We start from the raw sequence: 18888 nt of genomic DNA on the forward strand, positions 1-18888 counted from the left end.
TATTACACAGCAGCTTTTTCGAACCACAAAAGGGTTTGGATAACGTGGCTCGCAGTTTTCCCAGCAACAGGTGCCTTTTGCACTGTCTGAATGCAGGCAGGCAGCAGTGCCATTTATCTCTGAGCTCTGGTGCCTCGGGGGTGGGGGGAGGATTGATGGGGTGCAAACCCCTCCCCTGCCCAAATGTGGGGATGTCGGGGCAGCACGGGATGCAGGGAGGGCACAGCAGAGCACTGGGAAAGGCGAGGGGGGCACACTCATAAATAACAGCTGGGCTTTGGAGGAAGGGTGATAAATGGCAATGCTGCGAGCCCTCGGGAATTATTAACGGCGGGGGAGGCTGAAACCTTGGCTTTGCCCCAGGAGCTGGGCTGTGTGGAGAAAGCTGATGGGCAGGGGGAGCAGATGGCTGGGGGAGGCCCGGGGTCCCTGCAGGAGCAGGGGCTCTCCCCCAGCACAGGCACGGAGCTGTGCTGAGCTACAGCAGCTGTGTCTGCCCCGGGACCCGCTGTGCCCTGTCCTCCCTGCAGCCCCTCAGGTGGCTCCAGCCACAGCTCCAGGTGGCCAGCGCTGAGTATTGACCCAGTGCTATCTCAGCTCCCACCTTATCAGGGCTAAAGGCAGCTCTGGGCACCAGCACCTGCCCCATTAATCTTCCCCCTGTCCTGCAGGTGTGAGGTCTGTGCCTCAAAGAGCCTGGCCAGGGAGGGAGCAGCAGGGCTTGGGCCTGGGCATGATGGATTGGTACCTGGGAGATGACAGGAGAGGTTCCTCTTTCCCCCTTCAGCTTGTGCTGTTGCCCCTGCCCTGGAGAGGGGACCACCCTTTAGACCAGGGCATATTGGTGGCAACTTATTCCACAGAAATTTGTGTGCTGTAGACTTGAGGAGGAGAGGAAATGAGCTCCACTCGTAAGCACAGGGTGGGAAGGAGGGGAGAGATAATTTCCCTGCGTTTTGATCTGAAATAACAAGCTGAACCTGGGTGAGCAGCCCACGTTTCATCCACAGCCTGTAGGCTGAAGGTGGAGATGTGATTCCCCCATGCCAGAGCCAGCTCCAGGCAGAGCTGCACAAAGTCCAGGCCAAATCACATCTGAGGCCCCAGGAAAAGGAGGCAAAGCCTCACAGCTCTGGCTGAAACGAAAACAAAAGGCAGCGATTCTTCATGGCTGCAGCTGCACAAGCCCTGGCTTCAAGGGTTAAATGCAGGCAGAAATATCAGGGGGGACCATTAAGCACAGAACTTGTTTGTCCCTCACACAGATGGGAGAAAAGCCCCATATTTTGACCAGGCAGAGTCCCCAGCCACGATGGGGTGGCTGAGGTGATTCCAAATGTCTCATCCCCAAAATTCTGCTCTCCCCCGTGGCCCAGAGGTCGCAGAGCCAGGAAGTTCCTAGTGGGAAAGCTCACCCTCCTGCTTGTCCCAACACAGCTTTTCCAGGGACATTCCAGGCCAGAGAATGGGAGGCACAGTGACCCAGACAAAGGCAACACCGAGCTTTTGCCATAAAAGCCACCAAAGGACACTGTGTGTCCAGGAATGGAGAACATTGGGGGTGGCATCACTCACCTCCTGTGATGGGAAGGAAGAGCATCACTAAACACTCTGAGCTGAGCAGAGTCCAACTGGCCAGCCTGTGCTGGATTCACAAGCACATAGCACCTTGTGCTGTAAGTGCACCCTGATCTAGCCTTTCCACGTGTGCTGTGGAGCCCACAGCTCCCCAAGGGCAGCGCAGAGCAGTCCTGCTGGAAAGCAGGGCGGTGACATCAGCCCGGCCTCTGAGCAGAGCAGAGGACATGGCACAGAGGCACTGGGGGCTCCTTGGGATGCTCACTGCTGGGTCAATGCTTTTGGCCTCTCCTTAAAAGCCCCTTAAACCCTCAGGGCATGTTTCCCTCGGCACAGAAAGGCACAATTCTTTTGGTGAGGGTGCCACGTGAAGCCCAGGCAAGGTTTAAGGTGGCTTAGGGGTGCTGGCACCCAGCCCCACACCCTCCTCCTGCTCTCCCTGTCTATGCTGTGCAGACAGGATGGAGTTTCCCCCTTCCTTACACAAACTTGGGATCTCCTTTCAGCCATTGCTCCTTTTTTTTTTTTTTTTTTGTATTGATTTTTAAAAGGGGGCACTGCGGCTTTAAAGAGCTTCCCAGACTTGCCTTTGTGACCGGAGGAGAGGGTGGGGTGGTGGCGGAGGTGGGGACCCAGAAGAATGAAATAAAGAGAAGTACAACAAAAAGAAGTTAAAAGTGTGAGTGACAAGTTTTCGGCAACAGGCTTCAGCCCCTGTGGGGTCGTTTGGGCGAAGAATGGCTACAAATGAACAAATGAGCTGGATTTTCATGCTTGGTGGACGGTGAATGAATAAGCATCTTTTAAAACCCTATCAGGAACTCTTTGGATTGTCATTATAGCCGGGAGGAGGGGGGCAAAGGCGGACTTTTGAAGGCTGATCATGTGAAAGAATCCCGATTCTTCGCCTTTTCTCTGCCGGCAGGCACGGCTACCCCGAAACGTGCGGGCAGCCCAGCATCCTGCCCTGGCCCGGCAGCGTTTCTGGGGCATCCTGGCGAGCCCCGGGCACTCTGGAGGAGCTGAGAGCGTCTGCTCGGCTGGCAGGAGCCCCCACTGGTTCCCAGAGCCGTGCAAGGGATGGACAGCGCTTTGCTGCCTCCTCCTCCTCCTCCTCCTCCTCGGAACCTGAGTGCGGTGTCAGAGGCGGACAATGTGAGAGGGCAGGAAGCAACTCACTTAAAGGCTGATTTAGAGCACAGAGTGGAGGCTGGGGTCAAAGGAATTGCCCTGGGATTATGGGAATCACCTTCATTTTCTTGCCAAGCCTTCGGACACGAGGGAGCCGAGCAGGAGCAAGCAGGAGGGGGATGAGTCTGTTGCTGAGGAAAGGACCGGGGTGTTTCCCCTTCCCTGGCCCTGACAATGAGCCTGGCCTCTCTGAGCCATGCAAATAATTTACAGCCTCTGTTTTCAGCTGTTTGTTATCCTCAAACCCCCCCCCCATTTTAACCTTGACTAGAGCAGGGCAGTGGTGAGGCAGTTGTAGGAGATTCCACAGCCAGGGTTTGCTGGATACCTGTAAAGCCACAGAGGAGAGGGAAGATTCAGCGTGAGACAGGCATAAAACCTCCTTATTTCTGTAATAAATGATAATATCACATATTCAAAAAATCATAGAACTGGGGAATTGTTAAGGTTGGAAAAGACCTTTAAAATCATCAAGTCCAACTGATGTTTAGACTGCCTTGTCTAAAGGCAGTCTAAAGACAGGAGGAGACCTAAAACTGAGTATTGAGGGCGTGAAAACATCAGGTCGTGGTGAAGCATTCTTCCCTGGCTGCAAAACTAAAAGCTGAGTTCACCTGGCGCGGGGATTTCAGCCAGCAAAGGTGGCAGGGCCCGGGTTAAGTTGATTTTCATCCTGTTGCCTGCAAATATGTGAGGGCACAAGCCTGAGCCTCTGAAAGAGCCGCGGTCCCAGCAGCCACCTGTTTGCCCCACATCAAAAAGTCCCGAGGCCACTGCAGCAGCCGTGGTTATAAAAGCCGGGCACTGGCACTGGGACAGCCCCGTCAAGAGAAATGAGACCATCATGCACTAAACATAGAGAAAAGATAAATGGAAAAGGAGTCTTTCAGTCTTCATTATCAAGTTTCCATGGGTTTGCAAAAACCATAGCAACCGGTTCAAGCAATGATTAACCTAATAATGTGGAGGCAAAGAAAAAAAAATGCATTCAAGCCCCTAAAGAAGTCACTAGTTCTCCAGAGGTAGTAAATCTGGCCCCCCTCCCCTTCTATCCACCCCCAACCTACAGCCCCACGGCTGGAAGACCAGCAGCATCCTAAGTCTCCAGAAAAAAAGAATCAGCAATGCAGTAAACCCCACTCTAGTGACCCCTTTCTGAAAATACAGCAGCACAGACATCTCTGTGAACTTTCGGAATACCTGCTCTTCACTGGACTGTCGTGCTCTTCTTGCTCCTTTTCTTGCACGTGTCCACCCTGAGCTCTCTTTTGCCATTTTTTGCAAAAATGCTGCTTTTGTCCATAAGTGAGAGTGTTGAGATCCTCCTCAGTGCCACGGTATGTGCAAATAGTGAGGGCAACATGATACCTCCTGTAGGGAGATATCGGAGTGGAGCTGCACTAGCAGGGAAAACATTAAATTATTTTATCACCCAAATAATGTCGGTGTTTCGCCTGTGGCCACACACAGAGGCCTTGGAGCACTTTGCAGACTGTTAGAGTAGGAAAACAATACACAATTCAGCCAGAAAGGGTGTGGGGGGAAGGGGCAGGAATACTATTAGGTCTTTCATTGTGCCTATATGATCTCCGACGCAGATAGATCACGGTCAGGGCTCGGAGTACACACGGAGATGGGCGCACACGGGCTCACCGAGCCCTCAGCCCTGCCCCGCTGTGACCGTGCTCACAGGGGGTTTGGATTGGGGAAGAGACGAGGATCTGACTCCATGTTGCAGAAGGCTTGATTTATTATTTTATTATACATATTACATTGAAACTATAGTAAAATAATAGAAGAAAAGGTTTCATCAGAAGGCTAGCTAAGAATAGAATACGAAAGAATGACAACAAAAGCTTGTGTCTGGGACAGAGTCTGAGACAGCTGGACTGTGATTGGCCATTAATTACAAACATCCACATGAGACCAATCACAGATGCGCCTGTTGCATTCCACAGCAGCAGATAACCATTGTTTACATTTTGTTCCTGAGGCCTCTCAGCTTCTCAGGAAGAAAAATCCTAAGAAAAGGGTTTTTCATAAAAGATGTCTGCGACACCCCACGGCCCGTGTTTCTCCAAAATGTGGGTGTTTCTTCTCAAAGCAGCGAACGGGCAAAGGAGGGGGCTCTGCATAGATGGGCGGGTCCCAGGAGGCAGCAGAACATGCAGATCTCCAAAAAAGCTCACGTAGAAAGTGAGATCTGCTCACCTTGCCTGTCAACACTGGCACCGTGGTGCCCTTGCTGCCTTCTCCCGGGTGTGTGGGACACCTCCGTGGGACGGTTTGTTGAAGGAGGCTGGATCAAGTGCACCAGTAAGAGATCACTGCCTCTCCAAAATCCACCGAGCCCCGCGTGTTCTGTGATTCTGCAGTGTCTGGTTTGGCACCAGGGCCGTGCTGGCCTCTCCCTTCCCCGCACCCCACCTGAGCGGACAGCATCCCAGTATCTCCAGGGAGAGACACATCGGGAAGGGTTCCTCATCGCCCGGGCAGGGCTGAGCCCCTTCGAGGAAACAACCGCGCCGTGCCTTCAGCACCATGGCCAGAGCCCGCTGCGGGCCGGGGCTGCCGCGGGCATCGCTCCGCGCACCCAGCTCTCCCACCGCACACACCCGCACCCAGCGCTCCCACCCGCACCCAGTGCACCCAGTGCTCCCACCCGCGCCCACCGCACCCACCCACATCCAGCACTCCTAGCGCTCCCACCCGCACCCAGCGCACCCACCGCACCCACCCGCACCCAGCGCTCCCACATCCGCACCCTAGCGCACCCACCCGCACCCAGCGCACCCAGCGCTCCCACCCGCACCCAGCGCACCCACCCGCACCCAGCGCACCCACCCGCTCCCACCCACATCCAGCACTCCTAGCGCTCCCACCCGCACCCAGCGCACCCAGCGCTCCCACCCGCATCCAGCGCTCCCACCGCACCCAGCGCACGTCTCCCACCCGCACCCAGTGCTCCCACCGCACCCACCGCACCCAGCGCTCCCACCCGCACCCAGCGCACCCACCGCACCCAGCGCTCCCACCCGCATCCAGCGCTCCCACCGCACCCAGCGCTCCCACCCGCATCCAGCGCTCCCACCCGCACCGCGCCCACCCGCACCCAGCGCTCCCACCCGCATCCAGCGCTCCCACCCGCACCCAGCGCTCCCCTTCCCTGGAGGGACAGCCCCCTCAGTCCGCCCCAGCCCCCGGGGAGCGGGGACAGCGCGCAGGAAGGGGGCAGAGAGGCAGAAAGGGGCTCCCCGTGCTTGCCCCGCCATGGGCGGGACGAGGAGCCCGGGCTGTCGTCCCCGCTCAGGTTCCGCCCCGGCTGCGGTGCGGGAAGGGGAGGTTGTTGCGTGAGGGGGAGAGATGTTTGTGCGTGCAGCTTTGTTTCCAGTAACCAAATTTCTTTTGTTCTACAAATTGCCTCAATAGCGTCTCTTTGCCGCGGGAGAACGGGCTCCGCTGAGAACAATTAGCATCACAATGGGCTTTTGGCCCCGGGGGCCGCTTTGTCTGGCGGCGGCCGCCCCGGCGGGGCAGCGCGGAGCGGGGAGGCGGCCCGGCCGTAAATCCACCAGCTACAAATTGAGTCCCGGCAGGAGAGGGCTGATGGAATTCATGCGGGCTCTCTTCTCACCGTGGCAGCGGAGGCAGCGTCTTTCCCATCTCCTGCGCTCCCCCTGCCCCCGCTCAGGGCTTCATGTTCCGGCTGCTGCCCCCGGGCCCCGGCTAAACTCACCCCGGGGGAGGATGGGGTCGCCCTGAGCGATCCCGCCCCGGGCACCAGCGCCGCTCCAGGAGCGCTGTGTCCTTAAAACAGCCCCGCAGCCGGGCACAGCTCACCTGGAGACAGCGGGACGGGAGCGGCCGCAGCTCTGCGGGGAAAGGCACCTGCAGGGAGAGCCGGGTTTAAATCCGAGCGTGGGCCTGGACGGGCACGGGCCCGGGACCCCGCTGTGCCGCTCTCCATCCCTGCTCCGCCCCCGAAGGGAGCGACCCCGCACCGGGCACAGCGGGGTCCGGCGCTGCCCTCCCGGCGCTGCTGCGCAGATTTTGAAACTCCCGGAGAGCCCTCGGTGATAAAAACACGGCCTCGCACAGGTCTGGCCGCGACACGCTTTATTTTTCCTCCTCTTTTTCTTCAGAAAAACTCAAAATATAGCTGCGGGTACCGACAGCTGGACCACCGCTGCTGAAAATACTCTTATATACAAAATACATATTTGTTACGAAATATAATCAATAAATACCGATAGCGACAAATTAATATAATTTACCGTGAACGAGTACAAAACCGTGATTTGTTTCTGTCCGCCCGCTCCCGCTGCGCTCTCCAGCCGAGCGGGACGGGGCGGGGGCAGCGGGGGTCCCGCCGCGCCCCGGCTCTTTGAAGGCCACCCCGGGGGGACACCGGCCGGGCAGCGGGGGCTCACAGGAAGGCGGGGAAGGCGGCGGGGCCGCGGCGCAGGGCGGCGGGCGGCGGGGCCGCGGGGCACGGCGAGTCCCAGGGCGCGGGGGAGGCGGCGGCGGGGGGGCGGCGGCGGCGCGGGGGGGCTCGGGCAGGTTCTGCTCGGCCAGGCGGAGGCTCTGCGTGAGCGCCCAAATGTAGTTGTGCGCGAAGCGGAGCGTCTCGATCTTGGTGAGCTTGGCGTCGTCGGGGAAGGTGGGCAGGACGCTGCGGAGAGCGTCCAGGGCGGAGTTGAGGTGGTGCATGCGGTTTCTCTCCCGGTCGTTTGCCTTCATGCGCCGGCTCCTCTTCTGCTTGCTGAGCAAGCCCTCGTTCCGCGCCTTGCCGCGGCCCCGCCGCGCCTTCCCCTTCCTGCGGGCCGCGTCCCGCGGGGCCAGGGCGGTGCGGGCGGGCGAGGCGCCCCGGCTGCCCGGGGAGACCGCGCCGGCCGCCGGGGAGGGATCCTCCGCGCCTCCGAAATACGGCTGCCCTTCGTCCGGAGAGCGGTCGCTCTGCGGGGCCATGCTGAGAAGCCACCCCCGCGTCGGGCGGCCCGGCTGAGCCCTGTCCCCCGCGGCTGTGCGTGCTGAGCCGGGCCGAGGCTGCGGGGCGGGAGAGCGGCTGTGGCTGCGCGCTCCGCGGCGCTCCCCGCGCTGCCTCGGGTGCGGGCAGGGAGGCTGTGCCGCCGGCACACGACTGCCGTTTAGCCCCTATATATGGGGCCGGCAGACAATGGGGATTTCCCGGGCGGGCGGCGTGTGCGCCCCCCCGCCCGCACCCACCCCTTGGCACGCTTTTATCTTATCAGCCCGACGGGAGCGTGCCGGCTCCGGCACCGCCCGCTGCCCCGGCCACGCCACGCGAGACCTCGCCGGCTGCCACGGCGCGTCCTGCCGGGACCCCCCGGCCCCGCCCGCCAGCCCTCCCCGGGCCGGGACCCCCGGGCCGAGCCCGTGCTGCTCGGGGGCTGCTCCACGGCCGGGGCGGCCGCGCTCTCCGGGGCTCCGCCGGGGTGCAGCGGGGGTCGGGGCGGGGTACAGGGGCCCAGCGGTGACAGAGGGCTTCCCAGCACTCGGCTGCGTAAAGCAGGGAACCTCCGGTCCCCCGGAGTGGCCGGGAACGCACGGCCGGGCCAGGTGCTGTCTCCCCCCTGCCAGACGTGAGGGTGCAGCCGGCACCGTTGCGGCTCCGCTCCCCTCGGCACAGCCACAACCCCTTCCCGCTGCTCCGGCGCCGCGGGGGCACTCCCGGAACATCCCCTCCGACGTTCCAGCCGCCTCCCGTCACCCTTCTCCTGGGCCCTGCAGCGCCGGGAACATCCCCGCGCCCCCGCGCACCGACCGGCGGAGCTGTGGGCGCTGCGCCGAGGGCGGCGAGCGCCGGCCCCGGAGGGGACCGAACGCCCCTCTCCAGCCGCATTCGCGCCGTGACTTTGCTCCCACAAGGGAAACAGGGGCTGGATCCCGCGGGGGAAGGGCCCTCCCAAGGCCCGAGGCCGCCCGCGCCCCGTCGGGCCCGGCGCTGGGCCCGGGAGCTCGGTGCGCAAAACGTGCCGGGGACTTTTGCGCACCGGCTGCGGCGGGCGGCGGGGAGCGGCCCGGGCCCGGGGCATCTTTCCCCGGCGGAGGGCGAGGGACCGGCAGTAGTGCAGCCGGGCTCCCCCTGCACGGCACGACGCCCCCGGGGCTGCGGGCAGGGCCGCCGGGAGGGCGCAGCCCCGGCGGGGCGGGAGTCCCCCCTGTCCTTCACCAAAGCGGCGCGGCGGAGCCCGCTCGGGGATCCCGGTGCCGGGAGCGGCCGGAGCGGCCCCGTCGGGCCGCGGCGGCGGGGGGGCAGCTCCCCTGCCCGGCCCGGTGCCCGGCCCCACGGGGCGGCCTCGGGCGGGCGGTGCCGGCGGTGTGGGGCTGTGCGCGCCGCCTGCCCCGGAGCGCGGTGCGGCGGGCGGGCGGCCCCGCCGGGAGAGCGGGGGAGGGCGCCGAGGGGGGCGGCCACCGCGGCGGCTCGGGCGCCCCTTCTCGAGGGGCGGCTCGGAGGGCAGCCGGAGGATGAATAGGAAGGGCCCGGAGGGGTTGGGGGCTTTTTTTTGTGCCTGTGCAATTGGATGACAAAAAAATCTGGCGAGCGAGTTTCCAAGCCTCAGACTGCCCACTTCAAACGTCCTTCAAACAAAAGCTGAAGAGGAAAAGAAAGCCCCACCTGGTACCGCTGTTTGCTAAAATAATAATAAATAGATTTCGTTTAATAAATAATTACAAGAGATTGTAAAGTGGAGTACTTTGGGAAGCATTAATCATGGGGCTGGGGGCAGACATCACCTGCTGGCAAACAAGACAACTTTATTGTTAAATCACCTTCCCACTGCCACTTTCCGATAACTCCCTCCCGTCGCCACAAAGCCCGGCCGGGGATGTTTACTCATAGTTAGCATAACAAGCACCATATTACCACGAACGTGATAAAAACCTGCGGGGGCACCGCTGCGGGCTCCCGCTCACACCTGGCCGGGCCGCCCGGCGCGGAGCTGGCACCCAACGGCCCTTCCAGGAGGGGCCCTGCTGCCGTTTACATTGGCCTGGTTTATGCTGCTTTATAACAGCTTTACTGCAATCCCTATCTCCCGGCCCTATTTGTCTTATTTTATTGAAAACATATGGTAACCAGAGCGGCCCCGGCGCATCCCTCGCCTGCCAGGCGTCGGCAACCTTTGGCGAGCCGGGGCTCGGCCGCAGCCCGCCCGCCCGCCCTCCGGGCGCTGTTTGCTCGGGAGAGGGGAGGGCAGATAAGGCCGGGCCCCTCTCCATGCTGGGGGTGACCCCAGGGCTCGGGGGGCTCCGGCCGCTCCGCGCCCGCCTCCCGCCCCGGAGCCGGCGGTGCGCGCCCGCGGGGCCGGGGCTGCGGCGGCGGCAGCGGCGGGCGCACGGCACAGGCACCTGCCCCGGGGGCTCCCCGTCCTTCCCCCGCTCCCTCCGGCCGGGCTGCTCAGGAGGAGCCGTGATTTGCGCTGCCATATGTCGGGCGGGTCGGCGGAGCAGCTGCCGCCCCGGCCCTACCTAGCCGGGGCATTATACCTGCGAGCCCCGCGTCCCCCTTTGAGAGGGCAGCATCTCCTGTTTTGTGACTTTATTGTGGCGCCCAACAGATGCACGCCGGCCCCTCCTGCCCCTGGCCCCGGTGCGAACGCGCTGCTGGGGACACAAGGAGCGCAGATGCCAGGCGCAAGGTGCACCAGATGCCCCCCTTTGTCAATTCAAACAATATTTCTCCCTTCCTCCCCCCCGCCCCGCTCCTTCCTTTTCCTGCAAGAGTGGGAGGTGAAGGGGCACAGAAAGAAGTTATATATATATATATATATAAAAACAGTGTGGAGAGGAAAGGCGAGCCCGGCAAGAGGCGGCCGGAGCGCGTCCCCCGGAGCCCGACGGAGCGCACGGGCGGGCACAGCGGCCCCGGCAGGGACCGGCCCCGCGCAGGGCCGGGAATGCCCGCCGGGACGGGAGGAGCCGCCTCGGGAAGCCGCTCAGAACCTCCCGAGCGCTGCCCTGGACACGGCAGAGCGCGATCTGTCCGTTCCATGGGCGGCTGAGTGCTGGGAGCTCCAGAGCGAGCCGGTGTGAGCGGCCCTGAGCAGCTGTAATCACACATCACAGTGTCCCCCGGGGACACGAAAACGCTCCAGGGGCTGGGAGAACCTCGGCTGTGGGACAGCCTGAGAGGGCTGGGGAAGGAAAGGCTCTGGGGAGACCTCAGAGCCCCTTGCAGTTCCTAAAGGGGCTCCAAGAGAGCTGGAGAGGGACTTGGGATAGCACGGAGTGACAGGACAAGGGGGGACAATGGCTTCAAACTGAAAGAGGCCAGGGGTAGACGGGATATTGGGAAGGAATTCTTCACCATGAGGGACGTGAGGACCTGGCACAGGTTGCCCAGAGGAGCTGGGCCTGCCTCATCCCTGGAAGTGTCCAAAGCCAAGTTGGACACTTGGAGCAACCTGGGCACTTGGAGCAACCTGGGCTAGTGTGTGGCATCCCTGCCCATGGCAGGGGGAGTGGAGCTAAGTGATCTTCAATATTCCTTCCATCCCAATCATTCCATGACTCTTTGATTCTGTGCAAGGATAAATAAGGGATGCTGTCACTACACCAGAAGAGGAGAAGCCCTGATGGAAAGCCCAAGAGTTTTCAGTGGGGCTTTCACTTTCACTCTACAATAAATCTCTCTCCATGCTCATGTGCCCTTGAAACAGCCAAACAGGAGCTGGCTTCATAGGGCTGCAAGAGCAGACAGCTGTTCTGAGACGTTCTGGATCAGAATGCAACAGTCTCATCAGAGAAAAAAACCTGCATTATCTCTGGATAGGAGAGAGGAAAGGAAGAGAAATACCATGGGGAGGAAAGGCAGAGAACAAATGCCAAGTACACGAGGGTCAGTCTGTGATGCCCGCAGGTGGGTCCTGTGAAACCTGTTACCTTCAAGTATTTATTCAACCATCCAAGCATCTACCAGGCAGGGAAGGATGGTCCTCACTTCTCTGGGAGCCTCCTGTCATACCCAGCTCTGCCAGGCTTGCTCCCCTCCCCATTTGCCTGTCTCACCTGCCAGAAAAAAAGGGTTTCTCCTCCACTCTGTTGCCAGCCTGGGCAGACAGGGTGGGTTACACATCTCCTTCAGCTGGGTTTTCCAGGTTCTTTAAGCTTTACACCGAGTTTTGGTGAGCTCTGAGAGAATCCAGCAGCACCCAGACTTCACCAGCTGGCAGTGGTCCATTTACCAGCCACCAGCTGGGCAACACAGAAGAAGATCACTTCTGGCATTTCGATGCATGGTGGGGTCAGAAGCTCAGCAAACTGGTCACAGGGGCTCCTCCTGAAACTCCTCACTCCCCAGCTGCCCATCGAACAGACACATGGTCCTTAATGGCCTCCAAAAATGGTTAAAGAAGATGTGCTTTCCTCTCTTGGTTTAGAGGCTCCACTGGTCAGACTTTGATCACATCAGAACCCACCAGAGCTTTTGAGAAGCAGAAAAAAGTCGCTAAAACCCAGGAGTTTGAAAGGAAATGCCCTGTCCAATCTGGAAAAGGGGCAGAGGTGCCCTGATGGACTCACACACCGCCCACCCCTCTGCAGAGCTTCACCAAAGCCCTCAACACGAGACATAGCAAAACCGGGGGGGTCTTTAACCCTTTCTTTGCACTGAATTTGGTGCCAGCTCGTTGCCACTACAGAGAGGTGCGCCCAGTGTCCCTGCTCAAGGCAAGCCCCCGCTGCCAGAGGGATGTGACCCAAACCTGTGCTGGGGACATTTCCCCACCGGCCTCACGCCCTGGCTGGGGACCGGCTCATGCTCCTCCCATCGCCATTCCCGGCTGTGCCATCCCCATCCCTGCAGCGCTGTGATCGCTGTCCCGCAGGGTTTCATGTGCTTGGAGCCCCACACCAACCCCAGCCAGTGCATGACCCCATCCCCTCCCTGAGCAGCCCAGCCCCTTCCCTCTTCTCCCTTCTTTCAGGCTCGGGAAGCATCATCCCTTGCTAGTTTTCCATTCCCTTGCTCCCTTGCTAGTTTCCTTAGTTTTCCATTCCCTTGCTCCATTGCTGGTTTCCCCAAGTTTCCATTCCCTTGCTGGTTTCCCCACTTTTCCATCCTTTTGCTCCCTTGCTAGTGTCCCCAGTTTTCCATCCCCTTGCTCCCTTGCTGGTTTTCCCAGTTTTCCATCCCTTTGCTCCCTTGCTAGTTTCCCTAATCTTCCATCCCTTTGCTCCCTTGCTGGTTTCCCCACTTTTCCATTCCCTTGCCAGTTTCCCCACTTTTCCATCTCTTTGCTCCCTTGCTAGTTTCCCCACTTTCCATTCCTTTTCTCCCTTGCTAGTTTCCCTAATTTTCTATCCCCTTGCTCCCTTGCTAGTTTCCTCACTTTTCCATTCCCTTGCTCCATTGCTGGTTTCCCCAGTTTTCCATTCCCTTGCTGGTTTCCCCACTTTTCCATCCCTTTTCTCCCTTGCTATTTCCCCAGTTTTCCATCCCTTTGCTCCCTTGCTGTTTTCCCCACTTTTCCATTCCCTTTGCTGGTTTCCCCACTTTTCTATCCCCTTGCTCCCTTGCTATTTCCCCACTTTTCCATCCCTTTGCTCCCTTGCTATTTCCCCACTTTTCCATTCCCTTGCTCCCTTGCTAGTTTCCTGTTTTCCATCCCTTTGCTCCCTTGCTATTTCCCCACTTTTCCATTCCCCTGCTCCCTCCCCACACCCCACACCTCTCCCCCTGGTGCTTCCTGCCCGGGTGTCCCCATCGCAGCGTTCCCCGGCCATTCCTGCCCATCTGCACTCCCAACCCTTCATGCAGCTCTGGGCTCCATCTGCCAAACTCCCAACCTTTCAATGGGAGCCTCCTCCTGCCCTGCCCTGGTGCTGAGCACGAGAGGATTTTGTATCCAGATGGGACCATCTGCTTCCCCAAGCCCAGGTGTAGAATGAACCTGCGGAGGTTCAAGCAGCACAGCCCCTCCTGCCAGCCCGTGCCAGGACCTCTGTAAAGCTGAGCACCCAGCCTGACTCCTGTATCTCAATAAAAAACCATGTATTTGCAATTAAAAAAAAAAAAATCCATGTCTTTGCACCCAAACTGCACTTTAGCTGCAGCAAGACCGGCCACCAGCAGCCTGTGTGTGTGATTTCAGTGAGGCACGATCCAAACTCATCCAGCAGGCTGCAGTGGGAGGAAGGCAGTGATCTCGAGGCAGGTAATAGCAGGGAGAGCTCGGAGCAGCGGCCACCTGCGTGCAGGCAGAGCATTGTCACCATCTGCCCCAGCTGCAGGGAGGAGCAGCGCAGCCCTGCCCGCAGCTGGCCTGGGGGAGGGAGGGATGCTCCAGCCCCTGTCCTGCAGCGTCTCAGCATTCCCGGGTTTATCAGCTCCCTCATCATTGTCCTTCTTTGGCAGGCAACCAGCCCCAGTCCCCCCCGAGCCGGTTCTGGTGTTTTTTGGGGTCTCTGGCTCCGGCAAAGCCGCCGTGCTCAGGGATACATTATCTGACACCCTCCCATCATCTGACATACCCTCGGTCCGGGGGCTGCACCTCCCTCCCCCAACTCTTCACCGCAATCCCCACCATTTTCCACCATCATTTAAGTTTCTGAAGTAATTTCTTTTTTCTTTTTTTTTGTCCTTTTTTTTTTTAAAAAAAAAAAAGCAAACCATCTACCATATGTTCTCCCCTGAAAGGGGCAATTGTTAACAGATCATTAAAACACCGTGGCGAGTGCTCTGAGATTCCTTCCCTCAGTCTTACGCTTTATCCCGTCTCTGTCACCCTTTCAATGCGGCTTTGAGGGCTCTGCTTTTCTAACTTCCTTCTCGGGGCGGGGGGGGGGAGAAAAAAGAAGAGAGAAAGAGCCACTGCAATGACCCTCTTCACAGCTCTCCTCCTTGCTTTTCAATGTCCTTTGCGACACCCAACTCTAATTGGGGTGGGGGGCTGGCGTGCCGCCGCTGCTGTCACCGGGCTGGGGGCGGCAGGGCCACATCCCGCCCCGCTCACAGGCTTGGGCTGGCAGGATGAGGGGTGACAGGGCTGCTGCGGGCAACCTCTCCTTCCACTGCTGGGCAAGGGGACTGCTCCTCTCGGGGGCCTCAAAGAGCACATCCCGGGCAGCCTGGGGCTGTCCCTGTTCCTGCGATGGGGCTGGGGGATGACCCCAAGGCACACACGTGTGCAGACACAGAGAGCATTCTGCAGAGACCTCGTCCTCTAGAGGCTTCATCCCCAGAACCCTCATCCCCAGAGACCTCATCCTCAGAGGCTTCATCCCTAAAGACCTCATCCCAGAGACCTCAACCCCTAGAGATCTCATCCCTTAGAAACCTCATCCCTAGAGACCTCATCCCTAGAGATCTTATCCCTTAGAGACCTCATCCCTTAGAGACCTCATCCCTAGTGACTTAATCACCAGAAATCTCATCCTCAGAGACCTCATGCCTAGAGAGCTCATCCTTTAGAGACCTCATTCCTTAGAGAGCTCATCACCTAGAGGCTTCATCTCCAGAGACCTCATCCCTTAGAGACTTCATCCCTGGACACCTCATCCCAGAGACCTCATTCCTAGAGACCTCATCCTCAGAGACCTCAACCCCTAGAGACCTCATCCCTTAGAGACCTCATCCCCGAAGACCTCATCCCAGAGAGCTCATGCCTAGAGTCTTCATCCCTTAGACACCTCATCCCCAGGGACCTCATTCCATAGAGACATCATTCCCAGAGAGCTCATCCCTTAGAGACCTCATCCCCTGAGATTTCATCCCCTAGAGGCCTCAAGTCCAGAGATGGAGTGTGGATATTTCACCTCCCTTTCCTGCAGAACTCGCACTTGTGGGAACTCTGCACATCACTCCGGATGTGAGGAGTCCCCTGAGACCACTCGAGAAACCCCGTCAGGGGGCTCGGAGATCTTGGCATGATGCCCAGAACACTTGGTGGCTGGATTTCGATCCTGCAAATGAATTGCCAGTTTGGTATGAGGGCTGGAAGGTGTCACAAGTTTAAAGGGTGTTTTTATAAGGTGTACACAGGGTGAAAATATAAGTTTTAAAAATTTTTGTATAAAGGTAATGGGGACAAGATGGAGGGAACAGGGCGTGTCTCATCCTTCTTCCTTCTTCCGTTCTCCATCTTCTGCTGTGGTGATCACTCGGATTTTTGAGAAGGTCACTGTCAACATGGGTATAGTATTGGAGTAAAGTAAATATGATATACGTAATTTGTGGTATAAGAGACGGAGCAGCCTTGGGGGGTCGAGCGTCGTGGCTGCCTGCTGGTCAGACCTCTGTCTGCCAGGGAGAAAATTTTGTAGATAAGACTTAATAAACAACCTGAAGACCGAACAGCAAAGAGTCCAGTCCATCCAGACCTGGGGTCGCTCCCTGGACCACCCAACTCACCTCGGGGGCAGAGAACAAGCAGCCGACCCCGAGAGCACTCTTTTAGGAAACACCAAACGATGGGAAGCTGGAGACCAGCAGGGGATGGACCACTTCTGCCTGAGCAAAGGCCTTGGGTTGAGGGACACTTCCTGCAGGCTCTGTGCTCCTCTGATCAGGAGGGACAAGGCTTTTGGAACTCTCACAGATGTTCCTTACCTGCATCTTCTCCCCTTCCACCAGGGATTTGGCCATTTCTCCCACGTTGCCCAGCTCCTCCAGCCAAGCTCCAGGCACGGTTTGCACCTCTGCTCCACCTTTCCCAGCAACCAGCACGAGGCCCTGAGAATTTGCACTTCCCCACCCAGCAGAGGAGCATGCTGCACGGGACCAGAGGGAGCACAACACCCTGCTGGGAAAGAGAGGGAGAGGCAGCTGCCCCAGCCAGCAAACCCAGTTATGTTTGAAAAAACCACAGACACTTCCAAGCTCTGCACACAGACTTCTCCAAGAACCAATATTCCACAGCAGCTCAGCTTTGCCAGGGCCTGCATGCAGCTCCAGGGACCTCAGAGGGCTGCATTGCCCCTGGCTCTTGCCCTGCAGCCAGCAGGTTTTCCCCAGCTCCCCCCAAACCCCTCAGCTCTGTGTTTATTTAACCCAGGAAGGTGCAGCCTCAAGCTGGAGGGGGCTGTGCTGCTCTGCTTTGCTCCAGCATCCTGGGACCAGAGCCAGGAGCTCCTTGTGCTTCCCCAGGCAAAACCCCCCATCCCAGGAGCCTGCTGCTGGATCTCCAAGCAGGGCTGAGCACTGTGGTGGGGTTGGGATCAGAAAAGCTGTCCCCAATGCCCAGGAGGATGAGGTGGCTTTGTCCTGGTGTGCACATCCCCGGCAGGTTGGCTCCCCTCTTCTCCCAGCACAGCAGCTTTCAGCTCTCCACAAGGACAAAACATTCCACAGGAAAAGAAAAGGTACCTCCTGCAAAGGAGCAGGAAAAAGAAATGCCCAGACTCCCTCTTTCCTGGGGGCATTTAACAGCTGCCTTTGCCAAGGGCTCTGAGGGCTGCTGCAGGGCAAAGCTTTGTCCCTTGGAGCTGCAGAGGAGACACTTCAGGCCAGGAGCTGAACCCAAACCCGAGCAGTTCTTCCATCCCCAGTGCCAACCCAGGTGGAGCCGTGTCAGTTTTAAGCAGCAATTTTGACAGACAAACAGCAGCGCTGCTCCCCCAGCTCAGATGAAGATGCTGCCCCTCTTCAGGCACAGACATTGAAGGAAGATGCAACCCCAAAGCAGCTCCTGTGCCACGGCTGTTCCTGGGGTTCAGGTGATCTCCCTCTGCAGCTCAGCACCCACCACGCCCAGGAATTTCAATTCCTGAACCCACACAAGAACCTTTGAAAAATCAGCTGCAGAAAAGTCGTGAATGCTGGGAAGCCCTAGCGAAGAAAAGAGCTTTAGGAACACAAATCTACAAAACAACTTCTAGCTAAGTAGTCTTTACATCTTAAACACTGGTGTTTTTCCCCATCGTGGGGAAATCAGCTCATCCCACCCGTGAGGAATGAAGGTGAAGCTGTGAGCAGCAGCTGCATCCTGAGCGTCACAGGAGCAGGTGATGAGCACTGCAGAGGCTCTCCAGGGATTCCCTTGGAAGCTGTGCCTGCCCAAAGGAGCTTCTGGAAGCAGAGCAGGGGAAAGGGCCGCTGAAGAAACCCTGGATGTGCGGGTGCAGAGATCCCATTCCCAGCGAGCAGGGATTTAGTGAGTGCCCTGCGGTACCCGCGCCACCAGAGGGAGACCTGCTCGGCATCTCTCCTCTGCTAATTAAAGCTTTGCATTGATTTGTATTTGTTTATTATTTTTACATCCTGTGCACGGTGCTCCAGCCGGGCACCCAGCTCACCCAGGAATAGAGAGGTAAATCTCTTTTTCTGAGCCCTGATGGAAAGCAGGAACACATGGAGCATGAACCACTGGCAGCTCACAGCTGCCAGAGCGCTTGAAAATCACAAACACAGAATAATCCATAGTTCTGGGATTTTCTGGAGCTGTCTCAGGCTTTCAAGGAGCAGCCAAGGAGCATTTTCTTAAAGCAGGTTAAGGATGCATGTGTGAGGAGCAGCCCAGCTGTGGGATTAAATTAGATCAGCATTCTTCACCCATCTGAAGACAATTTTCTCATCAGCTCTCTGGAGGAGGCAGCTGAGCAGAGAATTGCTGCATCTCTCTCCTCCAGCCACCTCCCAGAGGCATCATCCCTCCCTCCAGCCCCCGTGGCCTGTGAGCCAAGAGTTCATTTCCTCAGATCCTAGGGAATGGGAAGGGTCAGGAGATTCTGAATCAATCATTTGTTAAACAAAATCACACAGGGTTTACTTTGTGATTGTCAGGTTGACATCACTCCCACCCAAACACCGTGAAGGATGGCTGAAAATCCAGTACAGCCCACAAATTTTCTTTGTTAGGGATAAATGCTCTCCTGTATCCCAAAATACTCTCCCCATTTCATTTAAACCACCCGAAGTTTAACCACACTTGTGCCACCTCCTGGTTTCTGGGCTACCTCATATTTCACATCAACCCCAAATTTACATTTATTAGGAAAAAAAAAACCCTTAATTTTGTCATTAAAGGAAAATTACCTTTGTCATTGCCACCTTCCCAGCCCTGTCCCTGCTACAAACCAACTCCAGCTTCAACTTTCCCATCCTCCCAAGCTGCTCCTCCTCCCTCTCCTCGTACACAAACCCACCCTTAAAACACA

The 18888-nt window shown here is 58.2% G+C and overlaps 1 protein-coding gene across 1 annotated transcript; it reads right to left on the bottom strand.

The window, feature by feature from the left end:
• Positions 1-2509: 2509 nt before the first annotated feature.
• On the bottom strand, positions 2510-7737 carry NEUROG3 (neurogenin 3). Its single transcript, XM_030951194.1, has 2 exons — positions 7263-7737; positions 2510-2706 (listed from the first exon to the last, which is right to left on the bottom strand). The coding sequence occupies exons 1-2, from the start codon at positions 7735-7737 to the stop codon at positions 2510-2512; spliced, it is 672 nt and encodes a 223-aa protein (XP_030807054.1).
• Positions 7738-18888: the final 11151 nt, after the last annotated feature.

This window comes from Camarhynchus parvulus, chromosome 6 (assembly GCF_901933205.1).
Source record: "Camarhynchus parvulus chromosome 6, STF_HiC, whole genome shotgun sequence".
Classification (NCBI taxonomy): Eukaryota; Metazoa; Chordata; class Aves; order Passeriformes; family Thraupidae; genus Camarhynchus; species Camarhynchus parvulus.